Genomic DNA, 21444 nt, shown 5'->3' with positions numbered 1-21444 from the left:
AGGAGGTCCGGGGAACTGTCAAGAGTGTACGTTTTACATTATTCTGAACAACATTTATTGGGATTATTTTGTTCTAATTAAAGTTAAAGTAGAAAACACGATTGCCTTCGGAGAAGGGAGTCTATGATCAGGTGGGGATACAGCACTAGATTCTTATCCAGGGGGCACAGTACATTCATATTGCATATTGCTTTATCCTTCAAATGTAAGATAGGTCAGGCAATGACAAAATCTTGACAGTTAAAGTTTGTGTGTTTGCGTGAACAGTCCTGCAATCTAGTGTACTTGAATTAACTATTGTCATGTTCAAATGATTTACTTTGGTAGACCGCAGGAAAAGCGATGTGTGGTGACACCCAATGGAATGCAGCAAGAGAGACTTCAAAGCGGGCCAACAATTTGGATGAAGAAGGTGTGGAATTTGCTGTGTGTAGACATGGATTTCTTCTCAAAGGTTGGTATGGGTCTGATTAAGTAGTAGTAAAAAAATAAAATAATATATATTTATATTATGATCTAAATCTTCTTTCATGTGCATTGTGCTTTTTTTAAAGGTCTGAATATGTATAGAGGAGAAATCTTTGCATATCCAATGTTTCTCCAAAAAGAGTTCCAGAGTGCTACATTTTTGGCCATGGATGTGACCTGCCGATATGTGCCATACTTGACAAAAGTGTCAGAGGCCCTGACGCATCTTCAACCCCTTCAGGAAATGAGGCATTGCTTGTCTGTGATGCATGCCAAAGCCCACAATACAAAATGCGAGGTGATGCTTTTAGCTACTTGACCGTACATTTTAGAGTATGATGTGGCAAACTGAGTGTAAAATGCCATAATAAATACCATACCACAGTGGTCTGGACTGACCCATACAACAACCTAGGAGTGTGTTTAAAGTTTTTCTGTAGCCCCTAAGTGCTGCCCTCTAAAGTTGGTAATCTCAGGATATGCTTCAATAACATGTGTCCACACCGCTTTACACATTATCTTCTTCCTGTAGATTCTGTGGACTGCAAGGAACCAGGAGGGCGCCGGCACCACTCTCGGTGAAGAAGTAGAGCAAGTGAATAGTTTTCTCTCCAGATGTGCCCTTACCACCAAGTATATGGCCAAGTCAGGTTTGTAAGCTTATTTCCCCCTGCCAGCCTGCAAATGTACTTGTTTTACAAAATTGTATTGTGATTTTGTTTTGTTCTTCACAGTAAGAACTGACATGCTGACTGTCCATGCTATGGGGTGGAATGAACGGAAAGAGAATGGCCTCCATATAGCCTTGTCTTCTAGATTCAAGAAGGTGTGTTCACATACTGAAGATGATTAACTTTTTAAAGCAGTTACATATAAACGTAACTTTTACTTATTATACCCAAAATGCATCAGGTTGTTATAGTACCCCCTAGTAGAAATTGTAGTGGTACAGGACCTCTGGTAGTTTTAAAGACCTTCTGTATTGCTGTTTTCAGACAGTAGAGAAGACTGTGGATGTAGCTGAGAGCCTGAAGACAATGCAGGAGCAGTTGCATTGCTGTGATGACATGCTGAAACAATGGGTTGTTGATGTCAAGCAGTGGGCCAGTAGCAGTAAGAAAAATACTTAATTCATAAACACTCTCAGTCACTTGGTTGTAATATCTGCATATCTGTAGCTTAAATGTTAAAAGTGTATTTATTTTATCTCTAATCAAGGAAGCACAGCACCTGGTCCTGTTGATGCTCAAAGTTTGCAGATCACAATCGAAGCACTCTTTGTGAGCATTTGTCAGAAAAAGCACTACCTTTACAGACAAAATGGTATGTATAGTGTAAACATAACTAATGCAGATAAATCTTAGGCTATACTGATATCTTCATTACCATGGCAGCTCTTTTTATGTACTATTGTTTTTACTGTATTTGCAGATCGCAACAAAAGGCGACAGAAAATAACTCAAAAGATAGCCCAGGAAAAGAAACGGTTGCTGGAAGACATCCAGAGATACAACCAACAGCCTGATGGTGACCCTGTGGACACAGAGTTAGTTGTGCAGAAACTCTCTAACAAAGCTGCAGAGAGCATGATCTGGCCTTGGCAGGAACAGAACACAGGTGTTGCATCAAGATTTAACTTAAGTATGCATATAAAATGTCATCAAATTAGTTTATTAATGTCAAATGTTTTTATTCCTTGACAGACGGTGTGGACATCCTTACAAAGAAGAAGCTCTTTGACCACGTAATGCTTGCCTCACGACTAAAAGAGGAAAAGCAGATCCTTGTGAAGGAGATGCTGCAGCACTGCCAGTACCTCAAGGACTCAGTGGCAAAGGTCCAGACACTGATGGGCACTGTTTTAGTGAGCACACAGACAGGAAGTAAGTGTAAATCAAATGATCTGGCTACATGCATTTTCAAATTTATAGGTCAAACTATTTAAGTGGAAACCAATCCTGCAAGTATAGTCTTCGGTAAATTCATTTCAACATAGATTAACAACATTTCCAGGCTTGCCAAATGGATTAACCGAGGAGGGGTCCAAGGGCCTCATCAGTGCACTAAAAAGAAGACTGCAAGACCTGAGACTCAAACAGCAGACCATAGCAGGCACCTACAGATGCACTCTCAAACCAAGTAACAGGCTGGTGGAAGAGGAGGACAGGGAAATGGAAGAAGACATGGACTGGCAACGTGGCAACAGCTCGGATGATGATAGTGATGAGGAGGAGGATGCAGAGAATTGAATTCAAGTCACTTGGATCTGAATCACTCAGTCACAGCTGTAATCGCCTGAGACCTAACTTGATATACTGTAATGTATACTGTGTGTTCTCTCCCTTTGATCTTTACCTGTAATGGCCCAGGCGAGTCAATTGCAACAAAGGCTGCCTCCAGAGCATGACTGCAGCAGAGCACAGAGCATTATTTGTAAATGAGTGATAGAACATAACACTTAACTTATAACATGGGTGAGTTGGTGACCAAGCTAACGTTTTCGGGTTTTTGTTTTAGATTCACTGTTAGGTAAGGGAGCGTGCTGGCTCCGCCTTCCCATTGCGGGGAGGGCCAGCGGCTCCCAGGTTTTGGTTTTATTTTCACTAACTCAGTCTTGTTTTTCTGTTCAATAAACTTTCGTATTACTTTTTACATACATTGACTTGCGTGGTTGGACTCAATTTATGTTGGCTGGCAGATTGGGCAATTGGGAAATGATGGGGATAAATTATTCATGTATTATTCATCACATATTTATTCATCATATATTTCAATTATCCAGATTGTTTTTGAAAAATTCTGATTTAACTCTGTATAACTCGAGACAACTATCATCTCAATATTTAATATTGATTAGTGACCATTAGTGAAAATCTGAGTCTGGATGAGGTTGAAGTTCTGTGTGTAATATAAGGTGCGTTCGACTTCATGCAGCGCCGGCGTCGCCTGCATCCCGGCTGACATGACGCAGCCAATGGTATTCTCAGATTCAAGGCAGCCGGCTGTCGACGCCGCCGGCGCTGCATGAAGTCGAATGTACCTATAGACGCATTTTCTGTTGATAGAAATGAGTGGGAATATTTGGCATATAAACCACGCAAATAGGGATCCTCCCAACGGAACCCTGAATTAGCTGAAAGCTACTGATAGCTAACTGTAGTTCTTTAAAACCAACGAGATTCCAAACAATCGTAAAACGAAGTAATCGGATGGTTTCTAATTATGCGAAATTACACATTATGACAAACCAAAAAGGCTAAATATAGCTACCAACAAATCTTGCCATACACCATGATTTAAGTAGCCCTAGCCTACACAAAAGGTGTGTTCGACTTCATGCAGGGCCGGCGGCGCGGACCAGCCAATGGCATTCACTCCTTCAAGTCAGCGAGGCCGGCTGTCGGTGCCGCCGGCGCTGCATGAATTCGAATACACCTAAAGTCAAGGCTAATCCCTCGATGCGTCATCTCATTTAAAATACTACTCCATTGCCAACTAGGGCATTTAATGCTAATATTGATTACCTCTTCAACACCTCCATTATATTATAATCTATTCATACATACTTTGTATGTGATATATCAATTGTTAAGATGTTCTGTTTTCAAACCCTAAACATGTAAACTTTGAAACATGTAGGCCTAGTTGAACTACAAATATGGCGTCGTTCAACATCTCGATTCAGTGTTTAATGGAATACGTTTGTAGTTCTTTTAGTAATTTGTGTTTTACACCAATATCATCTCCAATTTTATATTAGATTTATCAGAAATGTAAAATGTATATGCATTATAGATCAATACGCATTATATATAATCAGCACTACAAAAGTAAACTTTGGAATGTCTTTTTCTCATACTTTTATTTTATATTAAATCCGAGTTTTGAATGTTTTTGTCACACTGCATGGAATGTCTCAATGGAGCAACATGGACATTTTCAGCCCGGTAGCAGCATACATTGGAGTACAAGACACATTTTCGATTTTGAAAATGAACATTTCAAGGTGGCGCTGTTGAGCCTCTATCTGGCTTAGAGGTAAAGCCATGTGAAAAAAAGTATTTACTAGTCCAAAATATTCGACAGGGCAAGCCACGAACTAGTACCACCAAGGACATCAAACCCCTAACCCTAGCGCTGTCTGTTCAGACCATGTCTTATGCAGAACAACTAATCATCTTTTAAGTTTGGGGATAAACAAATGCACAAGTGGTTCTGTACCCTGGTTCTGTTTGTGCTAAACCAGGACTATGTGCCACCAAAACATAATTTGACTTTGACCACTGATGTCGTCTATTTAGATTATGAATGGTCTTGGAATCTATACTTGTAAAGATACCTCACTGCAATGGCAGATTTGGATTTTAATAAGACTGTCGTACAACAACGTCAAACCCATTTTTGGAAAGGTCTTAGCTTGCGGGTTCATTTATGTAAATTTGACACATTCCTGTAAACCCTTATCTGATATATTGACCTTTGAACCCTTGCCAGGGGTCACCTTAAAGCCCTATATTTAGTAGTAGTATGGTATTTTGGGTTCCTTTCATGGCACATAGTCCTGGCTTGGTACAGTGAATGACTGGGGTTAGATAAACTGTGTCTTTTAGTTTCATAACCCTAGCCCCTACAGGGGATCAACAGCGCCACCTAGAAAAGGTAATTTTTCCTAAAATTCAATTAAATTTTCTTTCCTATCTGAAGCTAGGATCATCCTGGGATTTTGTATTTAGACCAATATTGACACTCTTCACATCATACTGGAACCATGTGCGAAGATAATGATGTCAAATAATGTTAAGTAAAGTTTACATATAAGGATATTTAAATGTTGACTTTTCGAGTACTGATACATTTTGTCTTTCATAAAAGACCAATGAATGTATATTTGTCATATTAAGTGATTTAAATGTAACTGAGGACAAAGATCTTCTCAAAAAATTAGTTTTTAAATTAAAAGAACTACATTTCCCACAACCCCGCCAATATGTTTTAACGCTAATATGCGCCATATTTGTAGTCCACGTAAGTTCGCTATGGTTATCATTTTAGTTAAGTGTAGCCCACATTATTTAATGACCTATTCAATTACTTTAAAAACTTGTATAAGTCTTACCACGTGTCAACATGCAAAAAAATAGAATATATAATGTATAATTCATATAGCCTATCTTCATGCCATCACCTTTATTAAGGCATGGATTATTCTGAATGTGACGTCATCGCGCCACACTCCCAGTACAGATTATTCATATTCAGCCACAAGGAATCCATCATTTAACATTGTATGTAATGTGGTGTTAATAAGATAACAAATTTACATCCGCTTGTGATGGCCTAACTTTTAATATAAGTTTTCTCTTCATAGGTAGTCTACTCTTACCTCCACCAAGCAAAGGATCAGACGGTTGCTTGTAGGCTAACATAAGTGAGTCCAACCATGAAAGTCAATGTTTATAAAAGTAATACCAAAGTTTATTGAACAGAAAAACAAGACTGAGTTAGTGAAAATAAACCAAAACCTGGGAGCCGCTGGCCCTCCCCGCAATGGGAAGGCGGAGCCAGCGCGCTCCCTTACCTAACAGTGAATCTAAAACAAAAACCCGAAAACGTTAGCTTGGTCACCAACTCACCCGTGTTATAAGTTAAGTTTTATGGAGGCAACCATAAATCGATGCCTAGAACCCAGGAAGTGACTAAATGACTAAATGTAAATGTAAGTGGATAACAAACAAAACTTGAACTGAGAAAAAGATTGTGGCCGTAACAGTATCACAATAAGCTCATAACATGTTACAGTGTATATCAATAACAAATATAGAATTGGGAACTCTTTAAACAATAACCAGGCAGCTAGGCACAGAAATATTAACAGCAGACTTCCAGGTATCCTCCCATTCTTTTACACTGTGAAAAGAAATACACATCAGAATCAGAATAAGGTTTATTCACTATGTATGTGAACAAACACAGAATTTACGGTGGCAGGGAGGGGCAAACAATAAACATACGGATCTTAAAGTAAGTAAAAGTGCAAAAGTTTAACTATTTCTTAGAACTAAAATCTAAGAATAAAACAATTTAAATATAAAATATGTATAAAAATAAGAGTAAGACTAAGTAAGTACAATTTTGATAACAAAGTGGTTACTTTATCAAAAGTTAGTGAAATACAGTGATCAATGTTATCTGTTTTTACAATTTCACCATGAGATTATGTGACTTAAGTTAAAGGTCCCCATGGCATGCTGTTTTTGGATGCTTTTATATAGGCCTTAGTGGTCCCCTAATACTGTATCTGAAGTCTCCTCCCGAAATTCAGCCTTCGTGCAGAATTACAGCCACTACGAGCAGTCCCACAATGAGCTTTCCTCAGGATGTGCCGTTCCTGTATCTGTAGTTTTGAATGCTATGAGGAGGAGAGAGGCGGGGCTAACTGCCATGCTTCGGTCGTTTGTAAGCCATGATGTCTCTCGAGGAAAAAACAATATCGTGCTTGCACAGTCGTAGCTAATTTTATCATTGGCGGGCCATATTCTTTGGACGGGCAAAGCAGAGTAAGGGGAGGTAACCTTTCCCCCTTATAACGCATAAGAGGAAAATTCCAGATGGGCCCATCTGAACTTTAATTTTCTCAAAGGCGGAGCAGGACATCCAGGGCTTGGTTTACACATATCGCAATTTCTAGCCACTGGGGGACCATAGGTAGCCTGGCTCTGCCCTCCTACGTACTTCCGCTCAATTTGGATTTTGCTTCTGTACTAGGTCTGGGAGCTCGGCTCTGAAGTCGGTTTCCAGAAACAAATTTGTTGTAGGTCCAATCAGCGAACAGAGGGAGTGGCTGAGAACGATGACGTTAATGTCGTGCACTTGTTTGAGTGGTTCAGTAATGGCGGCGGAGAAAGATGCGAGCAAAACTATTCTGCGGTTGTGGCAACGCTGCCGAATATAGGTTAAAGCCGGAGCAAGAACATTCCTTGCTGAGTTTTGTTGGTGTCCATGATGTTGAGGCCCTCCTCCCCACGGGGTTCGGGAAAAGTTTGATTTTCCAGCTACGGCAGCTTGCTCCATTACAGTAGTGGTGAAGGAGTTGGCTAAGGCGAACGCTTGCGATTGGTTATGGCAAATCAGAGTGGTTCTGGGCGGATCCAATTGTTTTACACTTCAACAGAGGACCCGCCTTCAAGGAAGTTAACGTTTGTCAATGGAGAGATCCCAGACCCTCTGTACAAATGAAATGTACGAGGGTCTGGTTAGGACCAGGCTAGACCATAGGTAGGATAGGGGAACTCATATTAATGTTAAATAACCTCCTAAAGTTAAGTTTTCATATCATGGGACCTTTTACACTGTATAAGTAAGGGTTTGGAGAAGCACATTTTGTCGTATTGGCTTAAATAAAATTCAAATCCTAATAGTAATCAAATCAACTGCTTGGACAGTAATATGAATCTGGTATCTGTGGCCGTTACAGGACTATAATTAACACAAAGAATAACAAATTCTTATTGGATACTGCAGTTCTTTAGTAGAGTAGAAGTTAATTTCTCTGATTCAAGTTGGTGATAGTTTCTTCACAGAGGCAATGTATGTTTAATGATAAATGTTCAACTTTTAACAACAGGAACTATAGGCTTTTCACAAGTTGCTTGTGATGAAAAATGCTGTTTTGTTACATTTCAGATGGAGGAAAGAACTTGAGATATAGCCAAAAGATAAGAGTACAGTCTCTTAGAGTTCGATGGGCCTAAATGGTGACAAGTCAGATAGTTTGTTGCACAGAACCACCTGGGGAAGTCATCCTTGGAAACTGTTAGGAAAAGGGCAGGCGCTTTTACCCCTAAAATTGCAAGGGATTGTATCTGTCTATTAGGGCCGGGCGGTATGACGGTATATACCGTTCGACGGCAGAAACCGGGAGAGTTTTGGCTATACCGTTTCAACCGCGGTATACTTTTTGACTACTTTTAAATGTTTTGGGTTGGGCAAAAAGGGCTCGCATCTAAAGTCTGAGTGAGGACATGCCGGGAAATATCAAACTGAGGCTTTAACGTATCGACCGAGCTTTAACAAGGTTGATACGCCGACACCGAAGTTAGATATTGATAGTAAAACTCTGAGCTGTGAGTACGTCACCATGCGGATGGCATGACTGTGCATCCGCCAATCGGAACGCTCGTACTGTCGTTGCCTTTAAATAATAGCCAGTAACGTCTTGTAGTACATGCAATACTGTTTTTTCCACCACACTAGTGGCACTGGTAAAATTTCTTAACTGAATTTACAGAACAATTACTATACCGTGATATATACCGTAACCGTGATATAAAATTACTCATACCGTGATAGAAGATTTTGGCCATATGGCCCACCCCTATCTATCACTCTCTATCTAAGGCCTGTAGCTGCCAGGAGTTCCTCTGTAGGATGATAATTTGTTTGGCCACAAGTGCATTACTTCAGACGGCCTAAGGTCAGATGGCTGAGCGGTTAGGGAATCAGGCTATTAATCAGAAGGTTGCCGGTTTGACTCCTGGCTGTGCAAAATTATGTTGTGTCCTTGGGCAAGACACCTCACCCTACTTGCCTCAGGGGGAATGTCCCTGTACTTGCTGTAAATTGCTCTGGATAAGAGTGTCTGCTAAATGACTAAATGTAACTTGAAGCCTGGCAAGATGGATTCATGGACAAACTCAAAAAAGCTTTAATAATAATTAAACCCCCACTAAAAATAATTTAAATGAAACACAATTGCATGCATCTGAGCTCACCTGCTTTGAACGTCCCTCTTTTTAAACAGGAAATTGCAGCCTGAAAATATATGAACAGAGGAATAACAAATAAGATGATTTGCCTGATTTTTTTGGGGTCATTACAAGAAAAGATTATTCATAATGCATAAGCATATGACCCTTACATAAGACAACCTTTACCTTAAATTCTTTTTCTTTTTCCCGGGGAATGATTTTTGGGAAGACCTTGAGGAGAAGAGATGTGGGAAGAAGTAGAAAGTGGGTAACATAGAGAGAGGGTTGGTGAAGGAGGTAAAGAGAGCGAGGGACTGGGGAAAGGAGGTGCGGAGAAAGAATGGGAGGGAAGAGCAGGAGAACAGAAAGAGTGGGAGGGAGTCATAGGATGTGAAGAGGGAGAGGGAGTAGGAAGAGTAGATGAAGAGAGAGAGGGAGTAGGAAGAGTAGATGAAGAGAGAGAGGGAGTAGGAAGAGTAGATGAAGAGAGAGAGGGAGTAGGAAGAGTAGATGAAGAGAGAGAGGGAGTAGGAAGAGTAGATGAAGAGAGAGAGGGAGTAGGAAGAGTAGATGAAGATAGAGAGGGAGTAGGAAGAGTAGATTAAGAGAGAGAGGGAGTAGGAAGAGTGGATGAAGAGAGAGAGGGAGTACGAAGAGTAGATGAAGAGAGAGAGGGAGTAGGAAGAGTAGATGAAGAGAGAGAGGGAGTAGGAAGAGTAGATGAAGAGAGAGAGGGAGTAGGAAGAGTAGATGAAGAGAGGGAGTAGGAAGAGTAGATGAAGAGAGAGAGGGAGTAGGAAGAGTAGATGTAGAGAGAGAGGGAGTAGGAAGAGTAGATAAAGAGAGAGAGGAAGTCATAGGAGGTGGGTGGGGGACCGGGACAAGGTTAAGGGTGAAGGTTTGATCCTGAGTGGAGGCAGGGGATGTTGCTTCTGGTGTTTCTTCTCTTGTTTCTTCACCAGCTGTGGCAACGAGGCTATTGTGGTCTGAGAGATAAAGACAAATAAGTAAATGTAGAGGGAAGCAATATGTTCTCTGCTCCCAGCTTGAATCTAACTATAACAGCCCCACAAATGAGGTTAATTAAACAGAAACAGGGTCTAATCGGGGAATATTTACTCATCAACAATATTCTTTTAGTATATTTTATGTTACATAACGTGTTTAGAAACTAAATACAAAGTTATAAAAAAGCATGTCCCAATGCAAAATATGTGTTCTTACATTTAAGATAGTATTCATAAAGGGTGGTCATTTTTTTAATGATCTCCCTCACAGGCCCCTCTGGTATGAAGCCTATGCCTGCAATGACCTCTGCTGTAAACCCCCCCCCCTCTCTTCTCTTTCCCCATGAAGAGCAGGGGCTTTAAGTCCAGTTCATGCAGCTTATTGACCTAAAAAACAGACATTAACAAGTTATCAGGCTTTGTCCTCTGTATCAGCTCTCTTGCCATCTGATCAACTACTTTTGAAATAGTATCATACTTCTTCCTACTTTTCAAAGTATCTACTATACTTCTTTTCAAATTGACAAAGCTAGGGGTCCTTACAAGAAGACTATAAGATGTGATGCTGCTATTGATTAAATGATATGGCCTGATACCAATGAAACTGGCATTGATATCAAGTTCCGACCATTATAGTATGGATCTGAATGGAACCGTAACCTAAGATCTCCACATTCTCACTCACAGATATGCGGGCTGAATCTATCACTCTGCCTGCGTTGCGGTGCTTCTTCACATTCTCCCCCCAGTCACCAACATGCAAACTCTCCTCCTTGGACTTAATCCTCTTTTTTTGTGAGAGGCTTGCAAAACATGAAAGGCATGTTTTGCGGTTGACAGTATTCATGACCTGGCAGTGAGGGCAAGGCCTGCTTTTGGGTTTGGTCATTTTCTGCAAACATAAAGACATTGACATGTTATAAGCATTACAAGTAGGAATATGAGTAACACACATAAAATAATTATTATTCTTACATTTCATTCCTATGGCTTATGGGTATTGTAGTAAAGTATGAACTTCGGCATGAACATGGAAAGAAGTAATGTATATATTTGTCTCACAAACACCGAGGCAGGTAGCAAGCAGAGCGCGTAGGCAGGCAGATGGAGAGTTGGGGTGAGTGGGATGTTTCTTTGGGACACAAGAAAGTGCAATATTAGAACACTTTGAATACAAATAGTAGATAATAGACTCGGAAGTACAAGGAGGCCAGGAACGTAGGTACCAGGTTGTAAAAACAACAATCTGGCGGTGAGTGGAGGGCAAACCAGGGTATGTCACCGCAAGTTATTGGGAAACTGGACCGCAGGTGTGGATCTTGTGCAGGTAGGGTGGACTGGATCACTGGAGCCTGGAGATTCACACAAACACAGACAAACAGAAAGACAAACAGAAAGACAGGCAGAGTCTGTGGAGGGCGTAACACAGGTGGACAGAGGTAGGTGGACACAGGTATACACAGGTACGTCCTGACAAATTATTAAAATAGGCAGTAAGGCAAGGATATGGTGAGGTAATAATATGGTGAGGTAATAAGGATATCAATATCGTTTCCAGAAAATGCGTGACTTCAGCTGCAAGTAAGAAAAGATAAAAAATACAATACAATAAATGTCATACCTAGCAAGCTATGAGATGTAAAAAGGACCACGCCAGCAAAGATAAACATTGGTCTGAGTCCAATGAAAGTGCACCGGTTCATGACCTTGCATGACATAACGTCAGACTAGCTAACTACCTAGCACAGTGTATTAGCCTATTTTTGCAGTTTACAAAGTCAATTAATTTATATTGGTGATGCAAAGCACCGGGCAATGTACGTCAAACATAATAACATTAAACCAACCTAAAAACAATAGAAAAAACTGTATAGTAGGATAGTATCTTAAATATACGTTTACCTCATCGATAATAGCTTACCTTTTCAGTACGAGAGAGCGGAGGTTTAGGTGACAAGAAGTAGTTCCAGCCAGATATTGAGTGAGCGTCAAACTTTTAGGCGACTCGTGTGTAATAATAAAATTACAATAATGTTGGATAATTTATAGGTTTTGCTGTCAGTGCATTTGACATGATTGCTTCCATGCGCTTAAAATTATGATTAAAATAAAATGATATTCCTCCCCCGATGGATTCTATTTTTCTTTTATTTTTTATGCATATAGGCCTACCTATTTAGATCGGTTTATTTGGTATCAGTCCATTTTATAAATAACTTTTATGTCCTTAAATAAGGTTTATGTCATTGATAACGTTTATGTCTTGGATATAACAAAAAAAATCATGTTGAAAGCACATCGGCCGGATTTTTACTCATCGCTCATCAAAATCTATGGGAGACCTAATGCGTCAAAATACGACGCCATAGTTCACAATTTTCTACGGGAAAAGCCGAACATATTAACATGGAAGTCAATGGGCGTCCCTAGGCGTCAAAAAACGACGAAAAAGGCGTCCCCCGGCGTCGGTATAGTGACGCCAAAGGGCTCTGCCCAAGCGTCAATATTTGACGAGTTGGGATGAGACTGGGTTGGAGTAATACTACCCTGACAAGGATGAATGAAGTTCCCAACAGCAGCCAGCAGTTTTCCAGCATGTATTCTAACAGTGAAGGTGGTTATCAAGACAATCCATACAGCCAGCTTGAAAGGGTTATTGTCTTCAAATGGCTGTTCCCCTGACAGACAGCAAATCAAAAAAGGATAATGGGATAGAAAGATAGATCCAGATATCACATAAAGGCTGACCTGTAGGGGTTGTATTTTTATTTCCGTGGAGAAACAAAAATTGATTTCATCAGTAACAAACTATCTGGGATGTAGTAAATTGCTTTTATACATAACAATGTATACAAGTTTTTATATATTGTTTTTACACGTTTTTCTCCTAATCATCCGAGAGCCCCTTTAGGCAACCTGGCAGCTTGACACCCCTGTCTTGTCCACAACCCCTCTCTGGGTCTATATTACCCTTCTCTATGAATCTAGAAACCCATTTCTCCGTATTCTCAAGGTCAATATCCTGGCTTCGCACCATACCTACTGAGCTGTATGTTTTGTCTTGGTACACATACAAAACAAAGAAAAGAAAAATTATACATTATTATATTGAATGTCATGTATATTATATACTATATGTCACATTAAAACATCATCATGGTGTGATGATATTTCTCAATAATTTAGCATATTCAATTGGATGAGGATTTTTGGCTAAAATATTATTGCAGTGGATATTATTAAGTTTAAATACAAGTTTGCTATGTTCCTTGTATATTATCTATCCACAGTTGATAGTTCATACAGAGGAAGAATCTGGGCTGGGGAAGATGTTCGTATCAACTGTCTTCTATCATTGCATCCCTCATTATAGCTTGAGGCACTCATCACATAGTCTGTCGGAGGCTCCTGTTTCAGTGGAGGATGGTTGGTGTGTAGCTACAGAGGTTGACTCGGTGTCTTTTTACTATATGCATGTGGACTTGGCCCTCAGATTGAAACTTAATTCCTGTACCTTGAACAGAACGACCCTCAGGAATCCCCCATCCAACGCCTGACGCTCCTCCATCTTAAAGGGGCAGTGAGATCATTAGCATGTGGTTGTCTTTTGGCCCAGCAGTCGTGTTTTATCAATGTCTCTGAAACATCTCAACATCTTATTACAGCTTCCAATTGTGTTTACCCAGAGGGCAAGTAGCAGTGAAGAAGGTACATGTCATATCATGCGATTGTCGCTGCAGTATTACACAGGAAACCGTCTTCTGGGTCATTTCTTTACTAGTAATTATTTAAATATATATTTTTTTTTACAACATGTTAGTTAGTTAATCAACATTGACACCTGTTTCTATAGCAAATATTTGATAGACTTGCTGTTTGTTTGATCCAATCTGTAACACCTTTTTAAGGAACACATTTTTTTTCTGACACACGCTGTTTTTAGCAACATGGGTAATCATTTCATAATATTTTTATTTTCCATAGATAAATATTTCTAGATAATTTGTATATTAGGTAAGTTTTAACAATTGGTTTTGTGACATGCTTAGTAAGGCACATTAATGATTTCGTTATTATTGTTGTTAATGACTAATGTTTTGTCTGACTTCTGCTAAGTTCAGGGTCAAATATATTTCATGCCAACAGCACTATAAGAAAACAATGTGAGGACAGGTCCATCCATCCATATCCAAATCTACAGTACAGTGTCATGTGATTACATTGCCATGGTGCATACCTCACATCATCATAGTAGAGATGGTGACAGGTTCCCTGTCTCTCCTGTCTGTCCACAAGACAGGAAAGCAACTGCAACATCTACTACCAGAATACAATAGCCTTTGTAAATATTTTCTTGGTTTTCCTTGAGCGACTGCACATTAATAGTTTTACTTTTCCAAGAAGCAGTGAACCCAAATGGCACTTGAAACAGAACAATTGGTTCAAAGCATCACTCTAAGATGTCACCACTTACAATAGGTCTATTAATGTATCACAATTATTTGAAAACAAAGATATGGTGAGAGTCTGATGGACACGTACAGAAGGTGTGAAGGTTAAACCTTCTTTGTATAGTGGCAGACACTTTTGACATTGGATTTTCCTCCTGAACAACGTGTACTATGTCATGCACTTGTTGCCAGGATTCATTTGATACGTTATGCATTGGTAAACATGGTATGACATTATACCACGCTCTGTACACTGACGACACTAACCTGGGAACAAATTTCCCTTCGGTGATGTTCCAGCTAAGGCATTTCTCAGTGATGCAAGAGAAAGTTGAGAATGATGAGGCAGCTAACCTTTTCGTGGGGCGCTGTGTGATTACATCTCATCGGAATAGATGTGGGATTCGTCACTCTCCTCGTTCCTCACAAATGTAAACCATCCTGCAGCACTCCCCTTTGGACACATTCTCCTAGCTGTGATAAAGTGGGATGGAAATAGCACTGGACATTATTTAAAAGGTTGTTGAGCAACAGACTCTCAGACACAAACAGATCCTTCATTCATAGCTAGAGTCTATATAGGTTTAGTTGTACAGACTATCCTACTGTAGCTATAGACACAACATGCATTGTTTAAACCGGGGGAGCTGCTACCTTGTGAACAGTCACAGCGATGTAAGTGATTCCAACGAAAGACAAAGGGAGTCTTATGAAGCCTCCTGGCTAGACCTGGTGCTGGAAACAAGACCATGGCAAGAGTAAGTACTCTGTTATGAAGAATACAGTAATTACTTTGCGTATAACATTTACATAAAGTAGAAGAAGAACATTAATTGAAAGAACACAACTTGTTTTCAGATATGTTCATCAGCATTGTAAATTTCACTTTATATTGCTGACCATACACAGGCATCACCATGTCTTGATAATGAGATAGATTAAGAAAGGAAACTTCATACAAATTTGATGGGTCTAAAATGACAAGACAACAGTCTTTAGTGGTGACAAACTCATGCAGCTCATTTCGTTTTCTTTATTTCCAGGACAACTGTGTCTGAGAAGGACACCTCACGCAGGGAGAGCTATGAGCAGAAGCAGGTGGCCCACCTTCTGCTCCGCAGGAGCCCAGACCAGTCTCTCTGGCTTGGCAGACAGGGAGGAACCATAACCAAACACCAGCTCCCCCACAGGAGCACTGTCCCTGACCCTCCCCTCACCCCCAGCCAAACGACTCTTCCCAAGGCCTCTCGTCGGTCCCCCTCCCCCACAACACTCCGGCAGCAGCTTAAATCCATCATGGACCTGAAGAGTAACGGAGTGTGTTTAGACAAGCAGGAGGTCTCCCTCATTACCAAGGACTTGCCGAGGGTCAGCCCTCCCATCCGCGTCAACTTCAGAGCCTCCTGCCTCATCTCCCCACCGCGGGAGTCCTCCCTGTACTTTCAGAGATGAGAGGGATGATGGACTGTTTGACTTTGATGCATGGGCTACAGTAAATCAGCATATCAAGTATATGAAAATAAGGGAAGGAAAAAACACTGACAAACTTCGAAGTTCCCATGTATAGTCTTCTTTTGATCTCTCCAGTATGAAACAGTACCATAGATATTTACCATGTTTGCTCTGATAACTTTTGTCAAAACTGTCATTCTAAATTGGACACAGAAAACAGAATGAACACCATAGGCCTCTATCAAAAAGTCTTTAGAGGGCTGTGCTTGTCAGGCCAACTACTGGTGAAACACAGAAACTACTGCACTTCAGGTTTATAATGTCTGTGATTGTACTGTATATACAACCCATAGGCTAGTGTGAAATGTTAACTGGTCAAGCTAATCAGGAAGACAAAGGCTAATAAACAGTAAATCCACACAAAGGCTTTATTCACAGGATCGTACAGGATGGTCTCCAAACGTATTTTTGATGGTGCATTGACATACTATTTACACACAATTGCATGTATATTTTTATATTTACAGAGACAAATCTTACTCTTTATTCAAGCTTGGTACCAGCTATTCTATCTGGCTTAGGAGGTGTAGAGTTGTAAAAAACTATAGATTAGTGCTGCTGCTAAACAATGTAGCCGTTTACATGAGCTCCACAGGTTTACCCGTGGTCAAGTTTGAATCTTGTGTTTACAAAATCAAGAGTGTGGATCCAGGATGCATTTTACCTTTTATAATTATGATATATTTGATAATATGGACAAGATTAACCGAGAAACTGAATCACCACCTACACACATTCATGAAGCACACATGTACATGTAGGGGGTTAAATATTGGCCAAACAACCTAAACTAATTCCCCTGTGGTTTAAAGGAAGATGGGAAACTGAACAGTGTATTAGCATGAACCAAAGTTTGCCAATAGAATACAGTTACCGTTGTTTGACTTTATGGGCTAAATCAGAGCAAGAATGGTCAAAGTAAGGTTAAAAGATGGCAAATTAAGAACACAGGACGCAGAGCAAATGCGCTCTCTCTGAGCCTCTAGAAATGTAAAACTTTTTTTTGACCAAACTACTAGTGTGTGTAAAGAATGCTGATATGGGATATGAAACATAACCATTAGTCAATGTGCAAGCAGCCAGTTGCATGGTGAATTGATGCTGCTCTGTTGAATTCATATATTTGCAAATCTGACTTTGAAAGAGCCAGTGGCTCCCCAGCCACAAACCTCACTGCACGTCACTGAAATGTAGGCAAGTGTAAGCAAGAGGTGAGCAAAGAGTACAAGGGAGAACTGAGGAGAATATCTCAGGAGATGAAGAATCCACAGAACAATACTTTGCCATTCCCTTTATACACAAGGACGACCAATCAGACCGAATTTTTACATGGGGTGTGAGAGCCATCAAGTAGAGAATCTGTCCAGAAACTCCAGACTAGCATATGAGAGGTAGGGGCAGGATGACACCCACCCTTACATACACATGCAGGATATAAAGCCAATAAATAATATAATAACAGATTAAGATAACTCACTGCTATTGGCCATTTCTTATTCATGATAACATGTTAAACAGTGATTGTCAAGTAGTTCCACTCTTAGGCATCAAGACCCAATATCAGGAGGTTCCTCTCCATCTCCAGCCTCTGCTCCCTGGGCAGGATGAGGCTACAGTAGGCGCTCTGCCTTTCCGCCAGCGCTCCCTCCAGCTCCTTCAGCGTGGTCGACGCACACCTGTGCCACAAGCTTTACCGGTCCAAGGAGTAGCGCAAAACATCCCCGGCAGCACCTGACTCCAGAACCTTCCTCCTCTCTTGATCCAGAAACTCCCTTTCTTGCTGCAGCTGCTTGTGTTCCTCCATGAGCTGTTGGCTCTGGGATATGGAAGGCCAAGTGGGCAAGTATTAAGACGCCCCCGTGTGTTGACCATCCTTGCCGCCTTGCTTACGTAATTCGGCCCCGTCTCAACCACATGTAAACGTTTGGACCATCTATGCTTCCATGCTATTGGTTGGCATCAACATACCCACCCCTTTTTGACATTGGGACAATTTTTTAAATTTATTTTGTATTCAACATCGTTGAATAAAAATGTTGGGACCAACATACCCACCCCCCTTTTTGACGTAGTGTCTGTGCTAGAGTGTACGTAGTCCTACTGTGATCATATGGGCTCTTACATGGCCATTATTTCATATTTGCAAACTAGTCAGTGTCATTCATTTTATGAAAATTATGCACTTCAACTGGGAAACGGGGATGAATGCAACCGTAGCCTATAATGACTCCAAGCGCAGGGCATGCAAAGAGACTGTAAATAATTGATGAAAGGTCCTATACACATTCTTTAAAGATTCGTTTTGGCATGAAAAAGTATTATGCTGAAACTTTACAACCACCAAAATTTGAGTGAAAAAAAACTATGTGTGCGCTATGCCCTATGTATGGTCAGAAGTGATTCAAACCTTCAATAGCCTACCAAATAGGCAAAGGAATGCATCAGATACCTGGCCAAAGGTGCTGCTCAGCCAGTGCAACATAGGGGCATGGAGATTAAATCTGTTCACATTTGTTACATACTGTATTTGTTCTTACAGCCGAAATGGCCCCGTTTCCCAGACATGGATTAAGCCTAGTCCTTTTACTCTTACTTTTGGACAACAGGTTTAATCCATGTCTGGGAAACTGGGCCATTAATAATGTGCGCTCCTTGCTCAGGTTTAATTAATGGCACTCTGTTCCTTGCTCCACTAATTTACAACTCTGTTCAAACATGCTCTGACTAACACAGGTCTCTATCCACTATAGGTTCCTCTATAGGTTCCCATCCCTTTCCAGAGAGGAAAAAAACAGACCCTGTAAATTTTCATTTAGTCTCAATTACATTAAAAGTATTTTGTACATTCCCTGTATGGATATTACTTGTATATTGCCATGGGTATTACCTGTGTTTTATTTCTTGAATAAGGCTACTCTGTGTACTATCTAGCTGTCTTCATCCCTGTGTATTCCTAACCTGTTTTATTGTAATGTTATTTTGCTTGCTGTTGCGCCACAATTTGTCCTTGGGTATACCCATCACATTGACCAGAGGCCCTGCCCTTACCATTTGTGCTCTCACACTGCTATCTAGTGGGCACTTTAGCGATCTTAAAGTGGAACTGAACTGATTTATGAAATACGACTCATATTATTATTAAAATAAGATCACAAAACTTTCTCTGACAACTAAAAGAGCAAAATGTTCCATTTGTTAATAAAAACGTTTTACACTTTACTATTTATTCGGTTCTGGAAATGTATGCAAATTATATCATATTTTACAACTTAATCATTTGCTCATTTAATCATAGGCCTACATTTACAGGAAACTACTATTAGTTATCAACTGGGGAGGTTTCATGTTGATTTGTTATCCCTATTCACTGGGGTGTCTCCCCTTAACCCTTTTGTCCTTGGGTTGCTTTGACCCATTTCCTAATCATTTTCATATCAGAAATTGGGGTTTCTTGTGAAAAAAGAAATGGGTATCTGTACAAGGCTCTTCACAAGTGATACATAAATGATCATTTCACTACTTTCATTGAATTTTGATGTTTCATTCACTTTTATAGCATTTTTCAAAAGTAATAAGGACATTGAAAGAGAGAAGTGGTGAAACCCCCCACAAAAGATTCAAAAGGCACAACAAAAAAGCCACAAAAATATATAAAAAGATCCAAAACGTAGACAAAAGTTTAACAAATACATCCTCATGTGTTCTCCTTCCCCTAGGAACACAGAAAAATATGTAAGTGTAACTAAGTTTAGTGTCATTCAATCATGTACTATCTCTTCTCATATTCCAGTTTTTCTGTCTCCAGCCTTGTTTTTTTTAAATTAAAAGCCTCTTATAATCGAGCTCCAAGGTTCTTTTATAAAGGGTCCTCACATTGTCTGCTCCAACCTGAAACAAATGAAGAACATTGTCCCTTTGCAAGGCCCACTTGGAGAAAGTTGAAGGTGTCCATTTGACTACTGTGGTTCATTGCTTATACCTTGTGTCTTTGTCTTGGCCTTGAAGTGGAGGCCCTAGGCTCAGGGGGAGAAAGAAGTTCCTCTTATAGTTTAACACCATAGTAATTTAATCAATTGAGTCATATTTGAAATGAGTACTTCAAGGACTTGTTTCTTATGTTGAGACCACCACCATTAGTAAGTACAGACACTTCAATCACAGCCACACGTTCACACACTCTCACCATCTGTGTTGCAAGTGGTAAATAAAACTCAAAATTGTACCCCCAAAATGAGCAGGCAGACACAGTTTCCTGATCATTTAGGACCTCCACTAGAGAAAGTGAATGGTATATTTGATCAATATTCAGCAACCACATATGGCATACATACTGGCGTATGACTATTAGTTTCACTGTTACCTCTGTATGGCACAGTGGGATGACAGTGGGTGGTGGCAGCAACACCACTGTATTTCCTGTCACTGCAGAGAACAGTAATACATTTCACTCCTACAATATTCATAAATAATTGTTGAATGAACATGGTCACATACATTACTTGAAACATACATATGCCTGGGCTTCCAACCTGCTGCCACCAGGGTCTGAAGAAATGCCCCCTTCCACTCCTACCATCATGGGGTTACCCTGATAGCTGGAGGGGCCAGCTCCTCAGCAGGAATAAAGTCCTGAAGTTCATGAAGTTCATGAAGTCCGCCCCCCGCCCCCCCCCCCCCCCAGTTGCCTAATTTTTCTTTGTTTCATTGTTCTATAGGCCTTTTGTAGCTGTACAATATCCTACAAAAGAGACTAATTCAGGCAATTCAGCCTTGTACTTGTTGGCCTTAAAATATGTGCAAGTATTGCCAACTGCTACTTACCGTTTTGAATTATGGTTTTATATTTATTTTGTATTTGCTCCCACGATCGTTTGCCACTGCAGGGTTGCAACTAAAATAATACAGCAACAAAAGTTTAACGTTGTGGAATGCACACGTGTAATTATGGCCACATCTTCAATAAGTCATGTAGCTTACGCATTTACAGCGTATGCTATTTGCTGCCAGCTTGGCAGCAGCGACTTTGTTGAATTTTGCCTCTATTATGTCTGTATTTCTTGATATGCTTGTATTACAAATTTCACGCAGGAGGAGTAGACAAAGTTTGTAATATTACTGTCTGCTCCTCCTGCGTGAAATATGCGGCTCTCGTTTTGTCCATGTTTGCGATTGGACATACGATGCAAACACCGCCCCTTTATGTGAACGCGCACGTCTCTAGATTGGAAAGATCTGGGTTGGGTTAGAGAGTTGATAACT

At 40.3% G+C, this 21444-nt stretch overlaps 2 protein-coding genes and 2 long non-coding RNA genes across 4 annotated transcripts in view; 2 read left to right on the top strand and 2 right to left on the bottom strand.

Moving 5' to 3' along the window:
* The window catches only part of LOC124480338, a 5774-nt gene extending 2650 nt beyond the window's left edge, over window positions 1-3124 (top strand). Inside the window, exons 9-18 of the mRNA XM_047039521.1 lie at window positions 6-26; window positions 328-454; window positions 555-766; window positions 1001-1118; window positions 1203-1294; window positions 1464-1581; window positions 1687-1791; window positions 1900-2085; window positions 2172-2351; window positions 2482-3124. Of these exons, the coding sequence (XP_046895477.1) occupies window positions 6-26; window positions 328-454; window positions 555-766; window positions 1001-1118; window positions 1203-1294; window positions 1464-1581; window positions 1687-1791; window positions 1900-2085; window positions 2172-2351; window positions 2482-2717 (1395 nt within the window). The 3' untranslated portion in view covers window positions 2718-3124. The remainder of the gene's footprint in view (window positions 1-5; window positions 27-327; window positions 455-554; window positions 767-1000; window positions 1119-1202; window positions 1295-1463; window positions 1582-1686; window positions 1792-1899; window positions 2086-2171; window positions 2352-2481) is intronic.
* Window positions 3125-5915: 2791 nt separating this feature from the next.
* LOC124480331 lies at window positions 5916-9664 on the bottom strand. The gene is made up of 3 exons (XR_006957541.1): window positions 9402-9664; window positions 9240-9279; window positions 5916-6375 (listed from the first exon to the last, which is right to left on the bottom strand). It is a non-coding gene; the product is annotated as an uncharacterized LOC124480331 (long non-coding RNA).
* A 350-nt stretch (window positions 9665-10014) lies between these two features.
* On the bottom strand, window positions 10015-11489 carry LOC124479267. Its single transcript, XR_006957427.1, has 5 exons — window positions 11449-11489; window positions 11285-11354; window positions 10908-11114; window positions 10440-10609; window positions 10015-10201 (listed from the first exon to the last, which is right to left on the bottom strand). It is a non-coding gene; the product is annotated as an uncharacterized LOC124479267 (long non-coding RNA).
* A 3564-nt stretch (window positions 11490-15053) lies between these two features.
* zmp:0000000930 (telethonin) lies at window positions 15054-16563 on the top strand. Its single transcript, XM_047035083.1, has 2 exons — window positions 15054-15431; window positions 15717-16563. The coding sequence occupies exons 1-2, from the start codon at window positions 15298-15300 to the stop codon at window positions 16123-16125; spliced, it is 543 nt and encodes a 180-aa protein (XP_046891039.1). The 5' UTR covers window positions 15054-15297; the 3' UTR covers window positions 16126-16563.
* Window positions 16564-21444: the final 4881 nt, after the last annotated feature.

The sequence above is a fragment of the Hypomesus transpacificus genome, chromosome 2, assembly GCF_021917145.1.
Source record: "Hypomesus transpacificus isolate Combined female chromosome 2, fHypTra1, whole genome shotgun sequence".
Lineage (NCBI taxonomy): Eukaryota > Metazoa > Chordata > Actinopteri > Osmeriformes > Osmeridae > Hypomesus > Hypomesus transpacificus.
The sequence above is the reverse complement of the archived record's forward strand: the minus strand, read 5'-3'. Positions and strand labels throughout refer to the sequence as shown.